The 26518-nt window shown below is 36.8% G+C and overlaps 1 protein-coding gene across 2 annotated transcripts in view; it reads left to right on the plus strand.

The window, feature by feature from the left end:
* CHMP3 (charged multivesicular body protein 3) overlaps window positions 1-26518 on the plus strand; it is a 65210-nt gene that overhangs the window by 9800 nt on the left and 28892 nt on the right. Inside the window, exon 2 of one of the 2 annotated variants that reach the window (XM_047744201.1) lies at window positions 12873-12933. The exons of the other annotated variant lie outside the window; for it this stretch is intronic. Coding sequence (XP_047600157.1) covers window positions 12873-12933 — 61 coding nt within the window. The remainder of the gene's footprint in view (window positions 1-12872; window positions 12934-26518) is intronic. 2 annotated transcript variants of the gene reach the window in all.

The raw sequence follows: 26518 nt of genomic DNA on the forward strand, positions 1-26518 counted from the left end.
AGAGCCCAACTCGGAGCTTGATCCCAGGACCCTGGGATCATGACCTGAGCTGAAGGCAGAGGCTTTAACCCAGTGAGCCACCCAGTGCCCCTCATATGGTAATTCTTTATTTACCTTCTTAAGAAACTCCAAAACTGTTTTTAACAGTGACTTCACCATTTTACATTCCCACCAGCAACATAAAATAGTCCTGTTTCTCTACATCCTTGCCAACAATGTTTTTTGTTTTTGTTTTGATAGCCCAGTTTCTGGGGGGTGAGGTAGTATCTCATGGTTTTGACTTGTAGTTCTTTAATGACCAATGAAGTAGAATATCTTTTCATGTGCTTGCAGACCATTTGTCTATCTTTTTTGAAGAAATGTCTGTTTATGTCCCTGCACGATTTTTAATTAGGCTGACTTTGTTGTCGAGTTGTCAGAGTTCATTACATACTTATAATAAGCTCTTATCAGATACATGATTTGCAAATATTTTCTCCAATTTTCTAGTTATCTTTTTACATTCTTGATAATCTTTACATAGTTGTTTTTAAAAAAAATTTTTTTTAAATAGATTTGTTTGAGAGAGAGCATGAGGGGCAGAGAGAGAGGGAGAGAGAAAAGCAGACTCCCCACTGAGCACAGACCTGACACAGGGCTCCATCCCAGGACTCTGAGATCTTGACCTGAGCCTAAACCAAGAGTGGAGGCTTAACCAACTGAGCCGCCAGGTCCCCCAGTTGTTTTTAATTTTAATGAGGTTCAGTTTATGTATTTTTTCCGTTTTTATTCATGCTTTTGGGACATTTCTAATTATCCATTGCTAAATCTGATATTTTGAGAGCTTTATAGATTTAGCTAGGTCTTTGACTCATGTACTGGACTCCATATACTGGAGGTAGGAGTACAGCTTGCTTTTTTTTTTTAAGATTTTATTTATTAGAGAGAAACAGAATGAGCGGGAAGTGAGGGGGAGAGGAAGAAACAGATTACCTGCTGAGCGGGGAGCCTGACATGGGGCTTAATCCCAGGACATCATCATGACAGGAGCCGAAGGCAGACACTTAACTGACTGAGCCACCCAGGCGCCCACAGCTTGCTTTTAATTAGTGTTTGCATGGTATATCTCTGTATGCCTTAACCTTTTAATCTTAGTCTTTATATTTAAGTGGGTATTTGGTAGGCAACGTATAGTTGGGTCTTGATTTTAATTCCTCCCTCCCCCACTCTGGCACACCATCTTTTAGTTGGTTTATTTAGACTCTTCACATTTAAAACTACTATTGATATAGCTGCATCAACATCTACAGTGTTGTAACTGGTGTCTATTATATTTTGTTACTTTTTCCCATCTTAAAATTTTTTTTTTGCCTTGTGTCGTTTTAATTGAGCACTTTATGATTCACTTTATCTCATGTTTTTGCATATCAATTGTATATTTTTAAGAAAATTCTAGCGATTATCCCAGATTTTGAAATACATTTGCAATTATCAAACTTAACTTCTAATAACATAATGCTGTTTCACATGAAATGTGAAATGAGAGATCTTCTAACACTGTATTCCCAATCCTCCCTCCTGTCCAATATGACATTGTTTTCATTCATTTCACTTATCTGTATACTGTTTTCATCCAGTACACATTTACTATTATTACTTTAAACAGTTATTTTTTAAATCACTTAAGAATAAGGAAAGTAAAAATTTGCTTTTATTTTTTTTATACCCTTTCTTTATGTAGATGCAAGTTTCTAACTAATTTTTCTTTTCCCTAAAGAACTGTGTTTAAACATTTCTGGTAGGCCAGATCTGTGATGAATTCCCTCAATTTTTACTTGAGAGTCTTTATTTCTCCTTCTCGTTTGAAAGATAATTTTGTTGGACATAGAATTCTAGGTTGGTGATTTTTTTTCAACACTTTAAATATCTCTATCCTCTTTGTACTTGCATATTCTCTAACAAGAAGTCCTTGGTAATTCTTAGCCTTGTTCTCCTATAGATAAAGTGGTTTTCTTTCTGCTTTGTCTTCCTCCAAGATTTTCTCTTTGCTTTGGTGTTTTGCAGCTTGAATATGATATCTACTATCATATTTTTTTTTTTTTTGGACCGTTATTCTCGTTTGTGTTCTCTTTGCTTCCTGGATCTTTGGTTTGGTGTCTGTCATTAATTTTGGAAAGTTCTCAACCATCATTATTTCAAGTAATTTTTCTGTTCCGTTTCCTCTTTTATCTCCTTCAGGTATTCCAATTATGTATTACATCTTTTGAAATTGTTTCACAGTTCTTAGACATTCTTTTCTTTTCATTTTCATGTTTTTCTTTTTTAAATTTCAGTGGCTCCAATTCATTGATTCATTCCTCGGCTATGTCCTATTTACTGATCAACCTCTCAAAGGTATTCTTCATTTCTGCTATGATATTATATTTCTAGCATTTCCTTTTGATTCTTAGTGTTTCCATCCCTGTACTTGCCTTCATTATCCATCTCTTCTTGGATAATACTGACTTTTTTTTCCATAAGAACCACAAAATGTCAGATTTTATGTCACATCTAATCCTGGTTCTGATGCTTGCTTTGTTTCTTCAGACTGTGCTTTTTCTTGCCTTTTAGAATGCCTTGAAATTTCATGTTGAAAACTGGACATGATATATAAGGTAGTAGGAACTGAGGTAAATTGGTCTGAAGTATGAGGTTTTATTTTAGTCAGGCTAGGAATTTGTCTTTGTTAATATTTGCTGTAGCTGTAGGTGCTATAGGATTAAAGTTATTCTAGTGTCCTTGTATTTATCTCCATATATATATATATATCTCTTCTTTGTTATCTTGAACATCCATAACAACTCCATTTTGCATCTCTTTTAGCTCTAATTGATAGTTATACTGGAGTCCTGTTGGTGTGGTGGGAAGATGTGGGGGACTGGAAGCATTCTACAATCTTATTAAGTCTGTGTTTTAGTGGCCTATGTCCCTGGACTATGACATTCCTAAGTATTTAATTTCTTGTCCACTTCTGGTGACACAAGAAGACTAAAAATAAGAGTCTGGTAAATTTCCTTTCCCAAAGTGGGACAGGGAAATGTGCAGCCATTTGCACAATTTTCTTTCTTGGTATTTTTTTCCTGTTTTTACCCTATATATGCTTTATATTGGTCCTTACAAAGAAATGTATGACTTAAGACATTGAGGTCTTTTTTAAGAGATGAAAATCTATTTTTCACTAAGCCAAAAAACTTGTGACTTTATTTTGCTCTGGTTTGGAAGTAAGTGTAGGTAATCCATCAATTGTTATTTTTCTCTGTAATGAGGACACATTGACTTTAATCTTCAATTATCATTTGTCACACATTTTACTTTTTTCAACTTTTTATTGTAGAAGAAGCTTATTAAATGTCATTTATGAAACTGAAACAAAATTGGGGTTTACCTATTTTCAAGTTTTGGGTGACTGTATAACTAGGGAGTGTGATATCTAAAACAATTTAAAAAGATTCAATGAGTCTTTCTAATATTATGAGATAGAATTTTTAAGTATCTAACAAAGATGATTTAAAGCACTTATAAACTCAGTTTTTAAAATTTGTAAAATAGGGACGCCTGGGTGGCTCAGTGGGTTAAAGCCTCTGCCTTCGGCTCAGGTCATGGTCTCGGAGTCCTGGGATCGAGCCCCGCATCGGGCTCCCTGCTCTCTCGGGGAGCCTGCTTCCTCCTCTCTCTCTCTCTCTGCCTGCCTCTCTGCCTACTTGTGATCTCTGTCAAATAAATAAATAAAATCTTTAAAAAATAATAATAAAATAAAATAAAACTTTAATTGAAATATAGTTGATATGCAATAAGTTTTAGTTATACAACTTAGAGATCAGTGATTGTATAAATTATGAACATCAGTAATAAATGTTTTACAATATTATTGATTGAATTCTCTGTTGAACTTTCATTCCCTTGACTCATTTATTTTATAATTGGAAGTTTGTATCTCTTAATCCCCTTCACCCATTTTGCCCATCCTCCCACTTCTCTTCCCTTTAGCAACCAGTACTCTATGAGTTCGTTTCTCTCTTTTTTGTTATTTTTTTGTGTTTGTTTTTTAGATCATCTATATAAATGAAACCATGTGATACTTGTTTTTCTTTGGCTTATTTCATTTAGCAGAGTACCCTCTAGGTCCATTCTTGTCACAAATGACAAGATTTCATTCCTCTTTACAGCTGAGTAATGTGTGTGTGTGTGTGCGTGTGTGTGTGTGTGTGTCTTCTTTATTCATTTATTTATAGACAGACACTTAGGTTGCTTCCATATCTTTGCTGTTGTAAAGAATGCTACAATAGGGGCGCCTGGGTGGCTCAGTGGGTTAAGCCGCTGCCTTCGGCTCAGGTCATGATCCCAGGTCCTGGGTTCGAGCCCCACATCGGGCTTTCTGCTCAGCAGGGAGCCTGCTTCCTCCTCTCTCTCTGCCTGCCTCTCTGCTTACTTGTGATTTCTCTCTGTCAAATAAATAAATAAAATCTTTAAAAAAAAAAAAAAAAGAATGCTACAATAAACATGGGGTGTATGTATCTTTCTGTATTAGTGTTTTCATTTTCTTCTGGTAAATACCCAGAAGTAGAATTACTGGGTTGTATGGTAGTTCTATTTTTAATTTTTTAAGGAAACTCCATACGGTTTTCCATAGCAGTTGGTCCAGTTTACATTCCCGCCAGAATGTGTGAACACTTTTGTTTTCTCCGCATCCTCACCAACGCTTGTTTCTTGTCTTTTTGATGTTATCCATTCTGACTAGTGTGAGGTAATACCTCATTGTGGTTTCGATTTGCATTTCCCTGATGATTGGTCATGTTGAGCATCTTTTCATGTGTCTTTTGATCATCTGTATGTCTTCTTTGGAAAAATTCTATTTAAGTCTTCTGCCTGTTAATCAGATTATTTGTGTTTCTGGTGTTGAGTTATAGGAGTTCCTTATATATTTTGCATATTAACCCTTAATGGATATATCATTTGCAAATATTTTCTCCCACTCAGTTGGTTGCCTTTCCATCTTATTGATGGTTTCCTTCATGGTGCAGAAGCTTTCTAGTTCAGTATCATCTAGCTCGAGATCATCTAGCTCAGTATCATCCTAATGATTTATTTTTGCTTTTGTTTCCCTTGCCTGAGAAAAATATTGCTGTAGTTGATGTCCAAGAGATTACTGCCTAAAATTTTCTTTTTAGGAGTTTTATGGTCTCACTTTTAGGCCTTTTATCCATTTCGGGTTTATTTTTGTGAATGGTGTAAAGAAGTAGGCCAATTTCGTTCATTGACATGTAGCTGTCCAGTTTTCCCAGCACCATTTATTGAAGAGATCATGTTTTCTCCATTTTCTATTCTTGCCTCCTTTGTCATAGATTAACTGGCCATATATGCTTGGGTTTTATTTTTGAATTCTCACTTCTGTTCCACTGATCTATTTTTCTACCAATGCCATATTGTTACTACATATAACTTTGTGATATATTTTTAAATCGGGATTATGATACCTTGAGGGGCGCTTGGGTGGCTCAGTGGTTAAAGCCTCTGCCTTTAGCTCAGGTCATGATCTCAGGGTCCTGGGATCGAGTTCCGCATCGGGCTCTCTGCTCAGCAGGGAGCCTGCCTCCTCCTCCTCCTCTCTCTCTGCCTGCCTCTCTGCCTACTCGTGATCTGTCTGTCAAATAAATAAATAAATAAAAAATCTATGATACCTTGAGCTTCTTTCTCAAGTTTGCTTTGACTATTCAGAGTCTTTTGTGGTTGCGTACAAATTTTAGTATTAGTTCTTGTTCTGTGAAATATGATGTTGGTATTTTGGTAGGAATTGCATTGAATTTGTGGGTTGCTTTCGGTAACATGGACATTTTAACAGTATTCTTCCAATCCAGGACCTGATATTTTCCTTATTCATTTTTTTAAAAATATTTTTTGAAATAGATTATATTTGTACATACTGTAAAATTCAAAAGGCAGCAAAGTATATCTTTATGTATACTGAAAACTAAATCTGGGGCGCCTGGGTGGCTCAGTGGGTTAAACCCTCTGCCTTCAGCTCGGGTCATGATCTCAGGGTCCTGAGATCGAGCCCCGCATAGGGCTTTCTGCTCAGTGGGGAGCCTGCCTCCCCCCCTCTCTCTGCCTGTTTTTCTGCCTACTAATAAATAAATAAAATCTTAAACATAAAAAATAAGTCTTTAACTCTTGTTAACAAATTATTCAGTTTCCAACCCTGAAAGCAGCCTAATTTCTTATGGATTCTCCCAATGATAGTCTATAATATATGAACATATAAATATCTCTGTCTTTCCCTTTTTCCACCTCTTTTCCTCCCCTTCTCTGTTCCTTCTCTTTCTCCTTTCCCTCTTTATCCCTCTTTCTCTAACATATATGTCATACTGTAAATGCCCTTTACATTGCTGTTTTCCTTTATATTTTGGGAGTTAATTCCATGGGTAGTCCTCATTGCATTGCTTTTTTTCTTTTTAGTTAGAGCATAATGTCAGTTTATGGAAATTCTCTAATATGTTTAGTGTTCTATTGATATATGTTAGGTAGTTTCTAGTCTTTTGCTACTATGAACAGTGCAATGGTGCATTTTTACAAAAGTCATCTCACCATTGTCATCTAATGTATTGGATTGAGTACTCACTCCTTGAATATGAGCAGTTAAGCACTTTAATGAGAAACTTTGAAACAAGTTTTTTTTGTTTTTTTTTTTGTTTGTTTGTTTTAATTTAAGATTCATTTGTTTTAGGGAGAAAGTGTATGCACACGGCACAGGAAGGGGAGGCGGACAGAGGGACAAGGAGAGAGAAACGCAAGCTGACTCTACGCTGAGCATAGAGTCCAATGTGGGGCTTGATCTCATGACCTGGAGATCACGACCTGAGCCGAAACCAAGAGTCAGAAGCTTAACCAACTATGCCACTTAGGCGCCCTAAAACAACCAGTTTTTAATTACTTATTTTGAGCTTCTGGGTTTATTTAAGCAATGGATAACATTAAGTTGAAAGACAAACTGTAATAATAGCTATGAGAATAAATAGATAGCTTCTTATCTTTTTGAATTAGAATTTTCTCAATACTGGACATGGAAACAAAATACAGAAATAAATTGGATGCTAAGGTTGGTATAACACTATAACAGCTCATTTAAAATTTTATCTTTCATCAAGACAGATAACCTATCATTTATTTACCTTATAGTAGTAAAAATTTTCAGATAACCTATCATTTATTTACCTTATAGTAGTAAAAATTTTCAGATAACCTGTCATTTATTTACCTTATAGTAGTAAAAATTTTCAATCTGATCCTGCATAAGTGTGTATTGATATTATACTTCTTGTATTTGTGGAGTTTCATGTTAGATTTATTTGAAAGATTCCATTACTAAAAACAAGTTTGAAAATCACTGCACTGGTTCATTCTGCCTTGCATTAAGATTTGGATTTAAATTGTGAAACTTATCTTACATGTGGTTCCTGGAATTCTTGTAACTGCTACGGGTTTGTACTCATGGGTGCCTTGCTTCCACCTGATTGGGTATCCTCAGGAATTAGCAGTTGAAAGCATTAGAAATAATAGGAGCTAATCATAATCAGTACTTTGACCCATGAGAATAAAAATCTAAAATTTATGTTTAGCTTTATAATAAACAGGATTAGGAGTAACTTACTGCCTTTTAAAACTATAATATAAAAGATAATTTTTTTTCCTTTTTTGCTTTCTTTCAGAGAGCGTGCACATAGGTGGAATTGAGGGGAGAGGTGTAGGGCGAGGGAGAGAGAAAATATTAAACAGACTCCATGCTCAGTGTGGACCTGGACTCAGGGCTTGATCTTACAGTCTTGACATCCTGGCCTGAACTGAAATCAAGAGTCAGATATTTAACTGACTGAGTCACCCAGGAGTCCCAGTATTTTTTCTATAAACCTGAATCAAATAGCTTTACCCATCCATGTTGCTATTCAAACAAAAATTATTTAACCAAATTCATTTTTGGTCTTCAGGGAAGGATACTCTTGTTTAGGTCCCTTAGTGGTGTTTGTTTTCACTCTATTAAAATAGAGTCCTCCCTGCCACCCATAGTGGATGGTCACATGGTTTCCTTGCAAATTTTTCGAAGTCTGCTCAAAAGTCACCTTAGCTGTTGAGCTTTCTTGCACCACCCTGTATGAAATTGCGAACCTCCCCCCAGCAACTGCCCTCATCCTATTTTCCTTGCTTCATTTTCTCCCTAGCACTCATTTTGTGACAGAGTATTTCCTTGTTTATTTACTTACTATCTTTGTTTCCTTAGAATGTAAGTTCATAAGGTAGAATCTTTGTTTCCTGCTGCATCAGTAGCACATTGAGCTCAGTGAACATTTGAATTGTGAGACTTGGATTTCCTTTTCTGCTGATTCTGAAAGTTCTGGTTAGATTATAACAGTGTTTTCAAATTTTTTCATATATCTCGTGAAATTATTTTGACTACTTGTGTGCCCTTTTGAATAGTTGTAAATCATCATTTAATTTTTTTTATCATAATGAGGTTTTAAGTAGAGTTGTACAGGTTGTAATTTTTGGCATATTGTAAATATTGTAAAATTATTACATCACCCTCTCAAAAGTATCACAGGAATGTGACCCCCATCAATATTCATTTAAAACATACATGCACACATTCTTATTTATAGTCAGACATTTTAAATTATTCTTTCTTCTTGAAAGGAGAAATGCCATTGACTTCCATTCTGTTTTTACCATATGGGTTTCTCTTAATGTAGCACTTTTATGCTTGAAATAAAACAGTCATCCTATTAGACTTGAAACAAAATATATATATACCTTTTGTGATAAAAACACTCAGCAAACTAAGAATAGAAGGGAATTTTCTTAACATGATAAAGGGCATTTATGAAAACCACAGCTAATTTTATAGTGAATTGTTAAAAACTAAAGCTTTTTTTTCTAAGATCAGGAACAAGACAAAGATAACCTGGTTTTGCCACTACTATTCAACATTGTACTAGAAGTTCTAGCCAGAGCACTTGGGCAAGAAAAAGAAATAAAAGATACCCATATTGAAAAGGAAAAAGTGAAACTATCTCTTTGCAGATGGCATGATTCCATATATAGAAAACTCCAAAGAATCCTCACTAATACTTATAAGTGAATTCAGCAAATTGACAGGTTTTAAGACAAGCATAAAGTATTCATTGTTTTTCACACCAGTGAAAAATCTAAAAAGGAAATAAAATCATTTACAAGGGTATCTAGAAGAACAAATACCGAGGAAAGAATTTAACCAAGGAAGCAGATCACTTGTACACTGAAAATTACAATATATTGCTGGAAAAAATTTCAAATTCATGGATTGTGAAACTTAATGCTGTTATGATGTCAGTACCACCCAAAGTAGTCTGCAGATTCAGTACAATGCCTTGCAGATTCAGTACAATGCCTATCAAAATTCCAAAATAAATAGTTGACCTCCGACTTCATATGGAATACAACTGGCCCTGAATAGCCAAAACAATCCTGAAAAAGAAAAAAATTTGGAGGACTCACAGTTCCTGATTTCAAAAGTTACTGTGAAGCTATGGTAATGTTAAGAGTGTGGTATTGGCATAAGGATAGATGTATAGACTAAAGGAATAAAATTGTGTTTAGAGGGGCGCCTGGGTGGCTCAGCGGGTTGAGCCGCTGCCTTCGGCTCAGGTCATGATCTCGGGGTCCTGGGATTGAGCCCTGCATCGGGCTCTCTGCTCGGCGGGGAGCCTGCTTCCTCCTCTCTCTCTGCCTGCCTCTCTGCCTGCTTGTGGTCTCTGTCAAATAAATAAATAAATAATCTTTAAAAAAAAATTGTGTTTAGAAGCAAACCCATACATGTATAGCCAGTTAATTTTCTGTAAGTGTGCTAAGATCATTTAATAGTGGAAGGGTAGTCTTTTTCAACAAATAGTGCTGGGATAAGTGGATATTCAGAGGAGTGAAGCTCGACCCCTACATCATTCCATATACAGAAATTAAAACCCTTATTAAGCTATAAAAGTCTTAGATAAAAACATAGGGGCAAATCTTCATGACCTCCTATCTGGCAGTGGATTCTTAACTATGACATCAGAAGCATGAGCACCAAAAGAAAAAATAGGCAAATTGAAAATCATCAAAATTAAAGCTTTTGTGCATCTTAAGGACATGATCAAGAATGTGAAAAGATAACTTATAGAATGGGAGAATTTATTTGTAAATGTTACATCTGATAAGGTTCTATTAGAATGTATAAAGAACTCATACAGCCAGCAACAAAAAGACAATTAAAAATGAATAGACGTGAATAGACATTTCTCCAAAAAATATGTTCCAGTGGCCAAAAAGCACATGAAAAGATATTTAACTTCATTGATCTTTAAGGAAATGCAAATCAAAACCATCATGAAATAACTGCTTCATTTCATCCAGCAGGTTGACTATTATTAAAAAATTGGAGGCTAACCGTATTGGCAAGGATGTAGAGAAATAAGAACCCTTGAACATTCCTGGAGGGAATAATGTAAGATGGTGAAACTTCTTTGTAAAATAGTTTTGGAGTTCTTTGAAAAGATAAACATAGAATCACCATATGACCCAGCAATTCTGCTCCTACTGGATACATATTCCAAAGAATCAAAAATAGGAATTCAAGTAAATACTTGTATACAGGTGTTCATAGCAGCACTATTCACAGTAACTAAAAGATGGAAACAATCCAGAGGTCCATCAAAGGATGTATGAATGAACAAGTTGTGTTGTATAACAAATATTATTCAGCCATGAAAAGGACTGAAGTATTTATACATGCCACAACATGGATGAACTCCCAAAACACTACAGTATACTACAGTATAGTGTGTTCTTCTGATGTGTTAACAAGTTTTTGAGACTAGGGAGAGTTGATGATTCTACAACATTATGAAGTCATTAAATGCCATTGAATTGTATATTTCGAAATGGTTATTTTTATGTTATATGAATTTTACTTTAAGAAATAATATAAACCTAATGTTAAAATTCTAAAAATCACATATCCATGTAATTTTAAGTACCTTAATATTTCTTCTGGTTGGAGTTACTACAGCTTTTGCAAAATTTTTTATAGATTTTGTTAAATAATGATTTTAATGAAATCATTAAAAAGTGAAATTTATTGGAAGTATACTTTCTCTTAATTGTATAGATTTTTTTTTTTTTTAAGATTTTATTTAGAGCAGTCAGAAGGAGAAGCAGGCTCCTCACTGAGCAGGGAGCCTGATGTGGGACTCAATCCCAGGACCCCGGGATCATGACCTGAGCCAAAGGTGTCCCAATATTTTTATAAAATTTTTAATGCTGTTTAGATAAGTCCCCATGGATGAAGGCTACAAGGTTCAGCATCAATTCTATTCCTGTTTCATTATTTTAAGTTTAAATCCCGCAGTCATTGCTTTTTGTAAAGGTGAATCCTGATTCTCCTGATGGGCTTACTGGTTCGATTTCTGGTAGTGATCACAGGCAAACTTTTTGGATTTGCAGTGATGGGGGTCAGCCACCAGCAGCATCTAGTCATACTAGATGAAGAGGTCTTTAATCTTCTTGGAAGCCTAACCACCTGTTTCTGGTAACAGGCCTCCCTGGCTTGGACGTGGACTGAATGTGTGAATCTGTGTCTTATGACCACCACCCTTCATAGTCTGAGGGTTCCATGCCAGCTAATCACTCCTTGCCCAGAAACAGAAGAGGTTTCAGTAGCTTGGATTGCATTGTGCATGGTTGGATCATCTCCAGGGAATGCCCATCCACCTAATGAGGCTGTTACCCCATTGGCAGAGTGCCATAGCTGTGCCCATCTTCCTGCCTCCAAAGACCTGCACCAACTGTAGAAAGTCTGTGGACTGCATGGCTGTGGGCACAAACAAGAGATCCTCCTCACAAGCTGCCACAACTGGAAGAAAGCCCTGTTTTATGTCTTATTAGACTCTAGTGTTGAGAAACGCCCTTAATATAAATAAATCGATGGTAATGGAAGTTTTATTATGTCATTGTTGCTAAGTTCTTTGAAATTCTGTGTCCTATGGCAAAGGGCATGTAGTTATTTAATGTAAATTTGATTTTAATGATTATCAGCTGACAACTCTGATTTTCCTTCAATTTCTTTTGAAACTGAAGAATTAGAAAACACTTCAGTTGCATAAGAATTCGATAGACATTAGAGTAGTTCAGTGCTTTTTCAACACCCACATTGTTATTTCCATTTGGCTCTATGTTTTTAGATGTTTTTGCCTCTAAGGGAAATATATCATTATAATAGACATAGGTCAGAGGAATTTCTGTCCTTTGTAAAATGAAGAAGCATTATTGTTGAAAAGAGGAAGGAAAAGGTGAACTCTTGACACAGGAAGAACAGGTTTTGAAATAGGTTTCAAAAGATGTTTCAACTTTTATTTATTTTTTTATTAACGTATAATGTATTACTTGCTTCAGGGGTACAGGTCTGTGAATCATCAGTCTTAACACAATTCATAGCACTCACTATAACGCATACCCTCCCCAATGAAAGATTTTCACCTTTTAAGGATCACTTTTTACTATGCCTGTGCACCTCCTGAAAAATGTTTATGTACCTACAGGGTCCTGAACTCTCTCTGAGGTCTTGTATAAAGTACTTCTTACTGCCTGCCTTCAGATAAGAATTTTTAAATAAATTGGGACTTCTGTGAATAAAAATATTTTAAAAAAATAGAATTTGGCCCTAAAGCTTTTGTTTGAAATTTATTTATTTATTTTTTTTGTCTAGAATAAATGTAGAATTCTAAAATTCTTTAAAATTTGGTGAATTAGGAGTGTTGGTTTTTCTTACAATTTTTTTCTAAAATTTTTCCCAGGTCAATGAATGGTCATTGAAGATAAGAAAGGAAATGAGAGTTGTTGACAGGCAAATAAGAGGTAAATTATAATTTTGTCTCCTATTCCTTACCCTCTTTTAATCTTCTATTCATAAAAATAAATTTCATCTACCCCATTGTAAGACCTAGTTGATTCTTCTATTAATTATTTATGGTTGTCCTAATTATTTTGCTTTTTAATCATTATAAAAAACCTTTACATTTTATAAGAACTAAATCTTTCCTTTGGCCTGCAGTTCAGCTCAGAAAGAGGGAGGGGCGGTGTTCATTTATCTCTGATTTCCTAGAGATCAGGTTAGTGTTGGAAACAAAGCAGGTGCTAACATTATTGCGATAGGTAGAATAATGGCCTTCCAAAGATGTTCACAGTCTCATCTCAAGAACCTGTGAATATGTTACCTTATGTGGCAAATGGGACTTTGCAAATCTGATTAAATTAGGAATCTTCAGGTGGGGAGATTTTGCTAGGTTGTCTGGGTGGGACCAATATAATCACAAGGGTTTTTACAAGAAGGAATTAATATGCTGAGAAAAAGTGCGAGAAAAGGAGAGGTAATCATGGAACCAGATGTTAGGAAAATGTCCTTTGAAGATGGAGGAAGAGGCCACTGGCCACAGAATGCAGTTGTCCTGTAGAAGTTAGAGAAGGCAAGATACTGATTCCTCCCTGAAGATTCCAGAACATAGCCTTTCCAACACCTTGATTTTAGACTTCTGACCACCAGAATTGTAAAAGAATCAGTTGTGTTGTAAGCCATTGTAAAACAAACAAACAAAAAAAAACAATCACCTCTTCCTACTTATAAAGGAATGTTTTATGGAATTCAGATTAAATAAAGTGTGCATAAGTAAGGAATGGAATTACATTTTCATGACTAATTGTTTATCTTAGCATGGCTGTAAATTGAGGAAAAAAAATACATATATATATATATGTATATATATATATACTTTTTTTTTTTTTTTTTTTTTTTTTTTTTTTAAGATTTATGGGGCGCCTGGGTGGCTCAGTGGGTTAAGCCGCTGCCTTCGGCTCAGGTCATGATCTCAGGGTCCTGGGATCGAGTCCCACATCGGGCTCTCTGCTCGGCAGGAAGCCTGCTTCCCTCTCTCTCTCTCTCTCTGCCTGCCTCTCCGTCTACTTGTGATCTCTGTCAAATAAATAAATAAAATCTTTAAAAAAAGATTTTATTTATTTGACAGATCACAAGTAGGCAGAGAGGCAGGCAGAGAGAGGGCAGGGGAAACAGGCTTCCTGCCGAGCAGAGAGCCCGATGTGGGGCTCCATCCCAGGACCCTGGGATCATGACCTGAGCCGAAGGCAGAGGCTTAACCCACTGAGCCACCCAGGCCCCCCTTATATATTTCTAAATAAAGTTGATTTTTAGGAAATACAGAATAAAATTAAGGTGACTTGACACAGAGATAGTAATGTTTAAAACTTTTATGGTTTTTAACTTTCACGATTGGAGAAAAATTAATACCATAAGGATATTTCAGTATCACTCCCTTAAGAAAGGAATTGGAAAGAGCAATTATATTCCCAGCCATGATTGAATAATGTTTTTGAATTTGCACTTGCACTCCCATCATAAATAAAAAACTGTACAAAAATCTGTGAAACATTGGTTTTCAAAACTTGGACAACTGAGTGAAGCATTTTGATTACCAGGAAGTGGGAAACAGTCTTAATATGGTCCTGGTTTTCAGCCTGGAAAAACCTTCTGGATCATGGCACATGGAAGGAGGTTCTAAGCAGAGCATGGTGGTCTTGGGGTTGAGGAGACAGAGATCAGGATTTATAGAGGCTACAGTCACTGGAATTTGGGGCATAATATCAGAGAGAATGGTAGTACCCAGAGAGAGAACTCTAATGTCTACACAGTGTACCATTGAGTCTTTTGCTGAATACTAAGCTGTGCACATATAGAGATTTCAAGAGGTTAGGCAAAGAACAATTACTGGGGAACAGCACAAATATCAGGACACTATAAGCTAAACAATTCTTAGAGGTAACAAAGAATTAAGAGATTGCAGTGTTCTGATCAGACACAGGAAGAGACATTGTTGGAACATTTTGGACATTCAGTAGAGAACCTAGAAAGATCATGCCTTTACTATTAAGGCTAAGGTAGACCTAGATTAAAGGCTACCATAGCCCTCACCAACAGAGCTTAAAAACAATTCTTAAAAGTTGATCTGCAGAGAGCTTAACTGCCTGTCGAAATAACGCTGAACACTCTTTAAAGGAAGACTCAAGAAAAGACCCTGAATCACCAGGGGAATATTGAAAAAGAAAACCAAATCTGAAGGTATCACAGTGCCTGACTTCAAGCTACATAGCAAAGCTGTGATCATCAAGATAGCATGGTACTGGCACAAAACAGACACATAGATCATTGGTCAGAACAGCCCAGACCATGGTCAGCTAATCTTTGACAAAGCAGGAAAGAATATCCAATGAAAAAGACAGCTTCTTCAATAAATGGTGCTGGGAAAATTGGAGAGCTGCATGCAGAACAATGAAATTGGACCATTCTCTTAAACCATACACAAAGATAAACTCTAAACAGATGAAAGACCTAAATGTGAGACAGGGATCCATCAGAATCCTATAGGAGAGTACAGAAAGTAACCTCTTGGACCTCGGCCAGAGCAACTTCTCTCTAAAGGCAAGGGAAACAAAAGCAAAAATGAACTCTTGGGACTTCATCAAGATAAAAAGCTGTACAGCAAAGGAAATAGTATATAAAACCAAAAGGCAATCTACAGAATGGGAGATATTTGCAAATGACATAACAGATAAAGGGCTGATAACCAAGCTCTATAAAGAACTTACCAAACTCAACACCCAAAAATCAAATGATCTAGTCAAGAAATGGGCAGAAGACATGAACAGACACTTCTCCAAAGACATACACATTGCTAATAGGCACACGAAAAAGTGTTCCACATTACTTGCCATCAGGGAAATACAAATCGAAATCACAATGAGATACCACCCTACACCAGTTAAAATGACAAAAATTAACAAGACCGGGAACAACAAATGTTGGCAAGGATGTGGAGAAAGGGAAACCCTCTTACACTGCAAGCTGGTACAGCCACTCTGGAAAACAGTATGGAGGTTCCTCAAGATGTTAAAAATAGAGATACCCTATGACCCAGCAATTGTACTACTGGGTATTTACCCCAAAGATACAGACATAGTGAAAAGAAGGGGCAACTGCACCCTAATGTTCTAGCAGCAATGTCCACAATAGCCAAACTGTGGAAGGAGCTGAGATGTCCTTCAACAGATGAATGGATAAAGAAGATGTGGCTCATATATACAGTGGAATATTACTCAGGCATCAGAAAGGATGAATACCTATTATTTGCATTGACATGGATGGAGCTGGAGGATATTAGGCTAAGTGAAATAAGTCAAGCAGAGAAAGACTATTACATGGTTTCACTAATATGTGCAATATAAGGAATTAGGCAGAGGACAATAGGAGGGAAGATAGGGAGGTAAACCCGAGTGGGAAGAAATCCGAGAGGGTGACAAACCATGAGAGACTCTGGATTCCAGGAAATAAATTAAGGGTTTCAGAAGGGAGGGTGGGGGGGGGATGGGGTAATTGGGTGATGGGTATTAAGGAAAGCACATGATATGATGAGCACTGGATGTTATACACAACTAATGAATCACTGAGCACTATGTAAAAACCAATGATGAACTATATGTTGGCTGATCGGACTAAAGAAAATAAAAATAAAATACACAAAGTTTAAAAAAAAAAAAGGAAGACCCCCAAATTCAGACACACAAAAATGAAACAGTTTATTAGGTAACTAACTCTAACATGGTATCAGAAAAAGATCATGGGTTTTGAAGTCAACACTACCAAGTTTAAACCCTGTGTTTATTGTCAATTAGCCATCTATCCCTATTAAAATTCTTTGAATCTCACAGAGTATTACCACTGTCCATCTCCAGACTTTTCCTTCATCCCATACTAAAACTCTGTGCCCATTTTTTTAAAATTTTATTTTGTATAAACATATAATACATTTTTATCCCCAGGGGCACAGGTCTGTGAATTGCCAGGTTTACACACTTCACAGCACTCACCATAGCACATACCCTCCCCAATGTCCATAACCCCCCCCAACCCCCCTCCCCCCATCAACCCTCAGTTTGTTTTGTGAGATTAAGAGTCACTTATGGTTTGTCTCCCTCCCAATCCCATCTTGTTTCACTTATTCTTCTCATACCCCCATAACCCCCCCATGTTGCATCTCCACTTCCTCATATCCGGGAGATCATATTATAGTTGTCTTTCTCCGATTGACTTATTTCGCTAAGCATGATACCCTCTAATTCCATCCACGTCATCGCAAATGGCAAGATTTCATTTCTTTTGATGGCTGCATAGTATTCCATTGTGTATATATACCACATCTTCTTTATCCATTCCTCTGTTGATGGACATCTGGTTCTTTCCATAGTTTGGCTATTGTACACATTGCTGCTATAAACATTCAGGTGCACGTGCCCCTTTGGATCACTACGTTTGTATCTTTAGGGTAAATACCCAGCAGTGCAATTGTTGGGTCATAGGGTAGTTCTATTTTCAACATTTTGAGGAACCTCCGTGCTGTTTTCCAGAGTGGTTGCACCAGCTTGCATTCCCACCAACAGTGTAGGAGGGTTCCCCTTTCTCCGCATCCTCGCCAGCATCTGTCATTTCCTGACTGGTTAATTTTAGCCATTCTGACTGGTGTGAGGTGGTATCTCATTGTGGTTTTGATTTGTATTTCCCTGATACCGAGTGATATGAAGCACTTTTTCATGTGTCTGTTGGCCATCTGGATGTCTTCTTTGCAGAAATGTCTGTTCATGTCTTCTGCCCATTTCTTGATTGGAATATTTGTTCTTTGGGTGTTGAGTTTGCTAAGTTCTTTATAGGTTTTGGACACTAGCCCTTTATCTGATATGTCATTTGCAAATATCTTCTCCCATTCTGTCAGTTGTCTTTTGGTTTTGTTAACTGTTTCCTTTCCTGTGCAAAAGCTTTGATCTTGATAAAATCCCAATAGTTCATTTTTGCCCTTGCTTCCCCTGCCTTTGGCGATGTTCCTAGGAAGATGTTGCTGCGGCTGAGGTCGAAGAGGTTGCTGCCTGTATTCTCCTCAAGGATTTTGATGGATTCCTTTCTCACATTGAGGTCCTTCATCCATTTTGAGTCTATTTTCATGTGTGGTGTAAGGAAATGATCCAATTTCATTTTTCTGCATGTGGCTGTCCAATTTTCCCAACACCATTTATTGAAGAGGCTGTCTTTTTACCATTGGACATTCTTTCCTGCTTTGTCAAAGATTAGTCGACCATAGAGTTGAGGGTCTATTTCTGGGCTCTCTATTCTGTTCCATTGATCTATGTGTCTGTTTTTGTGCCAGTACCATGCTGTCTTGATGATGACAGCTTTGTAATAGAGCTTGAAGTCCGGAATTGTGATGCCACCAACTTTGGCTTTCTTTTTCAATATTCCTTTGGCTATTCGAGGTCTTTTCTGGTTCCATATAGATTTTAGGATTATTTGTTCCATTTCTTTGAAAAAAAAAATGGATGGTACGTTGATAGGAATTGCATTAAATGTGTAGATTGCTTTAGGTAGCATAGACATTTTCACAATATTTATTCTTCCAATCCAGGAGCATGGAACATTTTTCCATTTCTTTGTGTCTTCCTCAATTTCTTTCATGAGTACTTTATAGTTTTCTGTGTATAGATTCTTAGTCTCTTTGGTTAGGTTTATTCCTAGGTATCTTATAGTTTTGGGTGCAATTGTAAATGGGATGGACTCCTTAATTTCTCTTTCTTCTGTCTTGTTGTTGGTGTAGAGAAATGCAACTGATTTCTGTGCATTGATTTTATATCCTGACACTTTACTGAATTCCTGTACAAGTTCTAGCAGTTTTGGAGTGGAGTATTTGGGGTTTTCCAAATATAGTATCATATCATCTGCGAAGAGTGATAGTTTGACTTCTTCTTTGCCGATGGGATGTCTTTAATTTCTTTTTGTTGTCTGATTGCTGAGGCTAGGACTTCTAGTACTATGTTGAATAGCAGTGGTGATAACGGACATCCCTGCCGTGTTCCTGACCTTAGCGGAAAAGCTTTCAGTTTTTCTCCATTGAGAATGATATTTGCGGTGGGTTTTCATAGATGGCTTTGATAATATTGAGGTATGTACCCTCTATCCCTACACTTTGAAGAGTTTTGATCAGGATGGGATGCTGTACTTTCTCAAATGCTTTTTTCAGCATCTATGGAGAGTATCATATGGTTCTTGTTCTTTCTTTTATTAATGTGTTGTATCACATTGATTGATTTGCAGATGTTGAACCAGCCTTGCAGCCCTGGAATAAATCCCACTTGGTCGTGGTGAATAATCCTTTTAATGTACTGTTGAATCCTATTGGCTAGTATTTTGGTGAGAATTTTCGCATCTGTGTTCATCAAGGATATTAGTCTGTAGTTCTCTTTTTTGATGGGATCCTTGTCTGTTTTTGGGATCAAGGTGATGCTGGCCTCATAAAATGAGTTTGGAAGTTTTCCTTCCATTTCTATTTTTTGGAACAGTTTCAGGAAAATAGGAATTAGTTCTTTAAATGTTTGGTAGAATTCCCCCGGGAAGCCGTATGGCCCTGGGCTTTTGTTTGTTTGGAGATTTTTGATGACTGTTTCAATCTCCTTACTGGTTATGGGTCTGTTCAGGCTTTCTATTTCTTCCTGGTTCCGTTGTGGTAGTCTATATGTCTCTAGGAATGCATCCCTTTCTTCCAGATTGTCAAATTTGTTGGCGTAGAGTTGCTCATAGTATGTTCTTATAATTGTCTGTATTTCTTTGGTGTTCGTTGTGATATCTCCTCTTTCATTCATGATTTTATTTATTTGGGTCCTTTCTCTTTTCTTTTTGATAAGTCTGGCCAGGGGTTTATCAATCTTATTAATTCTTTCAAAGAACCAGCTCCTAGTTTCGTTGATTTGTTCTTTTGTTTTTTGGTTTCTATTTCATTGATTTCTGCTCTGATCTTTATGATTTCTCTTCTTCTGCTGGGTTTAGGGTTTCTTTCTTGTTCTTTCTCCGGCTCCTTTAGGTGTAGGATTAGGTTGTGTACCTGAGACCTTTCTTGTTTCTTGAGAAAGGCTTGTACCGCTATATATTTTCCTCTCAGGACTGCCTTTGTTGTGTCCCACAGATTTTGAACCGTTGTGTTTTCATTATCATTTGTTTCCATGAATTTTTTCAATTCTTCTTTAATTTCCTGGTAGATCCATTCATTCTTTTGAATGATGCTGTTTCGTCTCCATGTATTTGGGTTCTTTCCCAATTTCCTCTTGTGATTGAGTTCTAGCTTCAGAGCATTGTGGTCTGAAAATATGCAGGGAATGATCGCAATCTTTTGATACCGGTTGAGACCTGATTTAGGACCGAGGATGTGATCTATTCTGGAGAATGTTCCATGTGCACTAGAGAAGAATGTGTATTCTATTGCTTTGGGATGAAATGTTCTAAATATATCTGTGATGTCCATCTGGTCCAGTGTGTCATTTAAGGCCTTGATTTCCTTGTTGATCTTTTGCTTGGATGATCTGTCCATTTCAGTGAGGGGAGTGTTAAAGTCCCCTACTATTACTGTATTATTATTGATGTTTTTCTTTGATTTTGATATTAATTGGTTTATATAGTTGGCTGCCCCCATGTTAGGGGCATAGATATTTAAAATTGTTAGATCTTCTTGTTGGACAGATCCTTTGAGTATGATATAGTGTCCATCCTCATCTCGTATTATAGTCTTTGGCTTAAAATCTAATTGATCTGATATAAGGATTGCCACTCCTGCTTTCTTCTGATGTCCATTAGCATGGTAAATTCTTTTCCACCCCCTCATCTTAAATCTGGAGGTGTCTTCGGGTTTAAGATGAGTTTCTTGTAGGCAACATATAGATGGGTTTTGTTTTTTTATCCATTCTGATACCCTGTGTTTTTTTGATTGGGGCATTTAGCCCATTAACATTCAGGGTAACTATTGAGAGATATGAATTTAATGCCATTGTATTGCCTGTAAGGTGACTGTTACTGTATATTGTTTCTGTTCCTTTCTGATCTACTACTTTTAGGGTCTCTCTTTGCTTAGAGGACCCTTTTCAATATTTACTGTAGAGCTGGTTTGGTGTTTGCAAATTCTTTCAGTTTTTGTTTGTCCTGGAAGCTTTTAATCTCTCCTTCTATTTTCAATGATAGCCTAGCTGGATATAGTATTCTTGGCTGCATGTTTTTCTCGTTTAGTGCTCTGAATATATCATGCCAGCTCTTTCTGGCCTGCCAGGTCTCTGTGGATAAGTCTGCTGCCAATCTAATATTTTTACCATTGTATGTTACAGACTTCTTTTCCCAGGCTGCTTTCAGGATTTTCTCTTTGTCACTAAGGCTTGTAAATTTTACTATTAGGTGACGGGGTGTGCACCTAATGTTGATTTTGAGGGGGGTTCTCTGCACCTCCTGGATTCTGATGCTTGTTCCCTTTGCCATATTGGGGAAATTCTCTCCAATAATTCTCTCCAATATACCTTCTCCCCTCTCTCTTTCTTCTTCTTCTGGAATCCCAATTATTCTAATGTTATTTCGTCTTATGGTGTCACTTACCTCTCGAATTCTCCCCTCGTCGTCCAGTAGCTGTTTGTCCCTCTTTTGCTCAGCTTCTCTGTCATTTGGTCTTCTATTTCGCTAATTCTTTCTTCTGCCTCATTTATCCTAGCAGTGAGAGCCTCCATTTTTGATTGCACCTCATTAATAGCTTTTTTTATTTCAACTTGGTTAGATTTTAGTTCTTTTATTTCTCCAGAAAGGGCTTTTATATCTCCCGAGAGGGTTTCTCTAATATCTTCCATGCCTTTTTCGAGCCCAGCTAGAACCTTGAGAATCGTCATTCTGAACTCTAGATCTGACATATTACCAATGTCTGTATTGATTAGGTCCCTAGCCTTTGGTACTGCCTCTTGTTCTTTTTTTTGTGGTGAATTTTTCCACCTTGTCATTTTGTCCAGATAAGAGTATATGTATGAGCATGTAAAATACTAAAAGGGTGGCAACACCCCCAGAAAATATGCTTTAGCCAAATCAGAAGAGATCCCAAATCGTGAAGGGGGAGAAAGGGGATAAAAAGAGGTTCAGAAAAAAAGATAGAAAAAAATAAACAATTAAAAAAAGAAAACCAATAAAGAAAAAATATAAAAAGGGGAAAAATATATATATATATACTAGATAATCTAGTTAAAAAACATTAAAGAAGAAAAGGGTAAAAGTTAAAAAGATTTAGCAGAAGAAGAAAAAAATTGAAAAAGAAAAAAAAAATTAATTAACTGCAAGGCTAAAGAATCATGGGGAGAAAGCCATGAGTTCCGTGCTTTGCTTTCTCCTCCTCTGGAATTCCGCTGCTCTCCTTCGTATTAAACTGCACTCCTTGGTAGGTGAACTTGGTCCTGGCTGGATTTCTTGTTGATCTTCTGGGGGAGGGTCCTGTTGTAGTGATTTTCAAGTGTCTTTGCCCCAGGTGGAATTGCACCGCCCTTACCAGGGGTCGGGCTGAGTAACCCGCTCGGGTTTGCTTTCGGGAGCTTTTGTTCCCTGAGTGCTTTCCGTAGAGTTCCAGAGGATGGGAATGAAGAAGGCGGCCTCCAGTCTCCAGCCCGCAGGAGCCGAGAGCCTGGGGTCCCACTCCTCTGTGTGCCCTCAGACACTCAGACACCCCCGATTCTTCTGTGACCCTGCGGGACCTGAGGCCACGCTGACCCCACGTGGGCTTCACCCCGGTTAAGCCTCTGGAGCCATGTCCCTCAGCGGAACAGAGTTTTAAAAGTCCTGATTTTGTGTTCTGTTGCTTGCCGGGAGCCGGCCCCTCCCCCTGCGGTCTATCTTCCCATCGCTTTGGATTCACTTCTCCACCAGTCCTACCTTTCAGAAAGTGGTTGATTTTCTGTTTCTAGAATTGCTGTTCTTCTTCTCTTCGATCTCCTGTTGGAGTTGTAGGTGTTTGCAATCTTTAGATAAGCTATCTAGCTGATCTCCCGCTACCTGAAGTAGTCTCAGCCTGCTACTTCTCTGCCATCTTGACTCCTGCACCCTGTGCCCATTTAATAGTAACTCTCTGTCCACCCCTTACACCCCACCTGTGCAAATGACATCAAATCCCCTGGTAACCACTATGCTATTTTCTGTCTTTGTGTATAATATGACTATTTTAAATACCTCATATAAGTGGAATCAAAGAATATTTGTCCCTTTGTGCCTGGCTTATTTTACTTACCATAATGTTTTTGACATTCATCCATTATATATAGCATGAATCAGAGTTAACTTCCTTTTTAAGATTGAACAGTACTTCATTGTATGCATGCTTCATTTTGTTTATTCATCTTCAGATGGACATTTGGGTGGTTCTACCTTTGGGTTATTGTGAATAATGCTGTTTTGAACATGAGTGTATAAGTATCTCTTTGAATCCCTGTTCTCATCTTTTCTTTTTTTTTTCCCCTGTACTCTATGCCCTATAGTGGAATTGTTGGGTCAAATGGTAATTCTGTATTTAATTTTTGAGGAAAATTAGTGCTTCCGTAGTGCACTGCAGCATCTTACGTTCCTAATATCAAGGACTAAGACATTCAAAAACACAGATATGGCAGAACAGGTCAGTGTGCAAACCCAAGGCAAGCTAAGGCTCTGCAAAGACCTGAGAATACTTTTAAGTTTACAGTGTAGATTGATCCCCAGCACAATGATACCTTGCAGCAGTAAAACCAAAAAAAAAACAAATCACAAACCCTGTAAAGTGGGAGAATCTGACTTCAGACTTATAAGATTCAAATGTCTCATTTTCAACAACAACAACAAAATCACAAGATGTACAAATAGGAAAATATGGCCCATCCAATGGAAAATAAATGAACAGAAAATGTCCCTGAGTAAGACCAGATGACCATTTTACTCAACAGATACTTTAGAACAACTTTTAAAGATGTACAAAGAGCCAAAGTAAAATGTGGACAAAGTCAAGAAAATGAAACATGAATAAAGTGGAAATATCAATAAAAAGATAGAAAAGAAACCAAAAGATACAAAAAGAAATTCTGCTGCTGAAAAGTACAATAACTGAAATGAAAAATTTATTAAAGTTACTTGAAAGCAGATTTGAGCAGGCAGAAGAATTGGTGAAGTTGAAAATAGTACAATTGGAATTATCAAGTCTGAGGAGAAGGGGAAGATTTTGAAGTAAACTGAGCCTAAGGGATCTGTAGAATACCATGAAGTAGACCAGCAGACGCTTTGTGGGAGTCCCACACGGAAAATAGAAAGGGGCAGGGAGGTGATTTAAAAGACTAGGGACAGAAACATCTCAAATTTTATGAAAGACATGAATATAATTATCCAAGAAGCTCCACATACTTCAAATACTGTATACTCAGAGACCCATGCCAGTGCACATTGTAATGCCACATTATAATAGCAAACTTCAGGTAATGTTCAAAGCAGTGAGAAAGGACTTACCATATAAAAGGATCTCAGTAAGATTTTCAGCAGATTCCTTACCACAAGTGTTAAGGGTCAGAAGGCAGTGGGTTGATATTTTCAAATGAAAGAAGAACTATCAGCGAAGAATCTTATATCCAGCAAAACAAGGGAGAAATCAAGGCATTCCTAGATAAACAAAAGCTGAGGGAGTTTGTTACCACTAGATCAGCCTGGAAGGACTGTCAGGGTGTCCTTCTGGTTGAAATTAAAGTATGATAGTAACTTGAAGCCATATGAAAAAATAAATAGCTCTGCTAAAGGTAAACACATGGGCAATTATAAAAGCTAGCATTTTTGTAACTCATTTTGTAACTCCATTTTTTGTTTTCTGCATGATTTGGGAGACTTGGGCATTTGAAAAAAATATATATTAGGCTATGTTTTTGAACTCAGTTTACAGAAAGATGTACTTTTGTGACATGAGTAACTGAATGGGGGTGGGAACAGAAATGTATAGAATTTAAGTTTTTATATGCTATTGAAGTTAAGCTCATATAAACTCAAATTAGTGTTATAACTTTAGTGTATTAACTGTAATCCCTATGATAACCACAAAGAAAATAGCTATAGGTTATACAAAAAAAGCCAATGGAATAGGATTTGAAAAGTTTCACTATTAAGAGAAGTAAACAGAAAAGAAGACATTAATGCAGGAAATGAAAGACAAAAAAGCTGTAAGGCCTACAGAAAAATTGGCAAAATGGCAGAAGTAGGCACCTCTTTGTCAGTAATTAAATGTAAATGGATTAAACTCTTCAGTTGAAAGAGCTTGGCAAAATTGATTTTAAAAAATGATCTTATTCTATACTATCTATAAGGCATTCACTTTAGATCCAAAAGTACATGTCAGTTGAGAGTGAAAGGACAGAAAAAGATGCCCCATGGAAATGGTAACCAAAAGAGAGTAGAAGTTGCCGTACTAATATAAAACAGACTTTAAATCAAAAAGATTACAAGTCAAACCTTTTATATTACTAACAGTTTCAGTAGAATAAGAGGATACAACAATTAATTATATATATCTGTGCACCTAAAAACAGATTGTCAAAATATGTGAAGCAAAAATTGACAAAGGGGGAAACCATTCTGCAATAATAGCCGGAGACTTAATAATAACCTACTTTCAAAAGTGAATATAACAGCCAGGGGCACCTGAATGGCTCAGTTGGTTAAGCCTTGATTTTGGTTCAGGTCATGATTCAGGGTTGTGAGATCGAGCCCTGAATCAGGCTCCATGCTCAGTGTGGAGTCTGCTTGAGATTCTCTTTCTCCTGCTTCCCACTGCTCATGTGCACAGTCTCTAAATAAATAAATAAGTCTTTTTAAAAATGTGAATAAACAACCAGACTGAAGATAAATAAAAAATAAGAGTACTTGAACAATATAATCAACTAGATCTGATAGACCTCTACAGAATGCCAAACAACAGAATACACATTTTTCTCACGTGCACATGGGACATTCTTCAGAATGGACCATATGTTAGCTCAAAAATCAAGTCTCGATCAAATTAAAAAATATGTGAAGTATCTTCTCTGACTACAAGGGTTGATTAGAAATCAGTAGAAGAAGGAACACTGGAAAATTCACAAATAGTGGGGAAAAAACACACTCTTAAAACAACAGATGGGTCAAAAAAATTCACAAGGGAAACTAGCAAGTATTTAGAGATGAGTGAAAACCACAACACAGTATATCCAAACTTGTGGTATGTACCAGAAGCAGTCTCAGAAGGAAATTATAGCTATAAAAATGCTAACATTAAAAAAGAAGGAAGATCTCAAACCAGCCACCTCTAACTTTATATCTTAAAGATTTAGAACAAGAAACTTACCTAAAATTAGCAGAATAAATGAAGTAGTAAGGATTAGAGCTGAGATAAGTAAAATAGAGAATAAGAAAACAGAATAAGAAACCAACAGCAAGTTCTTTGAAAAGACCAACACAATTAGCCAGTCTTTGGCTAGATTGACTAAAAATGGGAGGAAAGAGAGAGAGGACTCA

The sequence above is a fragment of the Lutra lutra genome, chromosome 9 (genome assembly GCF_902655055.1).
Source record: "Lutra lutra chromosome 9, mLutLut1.2, whole genome shotgun sequence".
Lineage (NCBI taxonomy): Eukaryota > Metazoa > Chordata > Mammalia > Carnivora > Mustelidae > Lutra > Lutra lutra.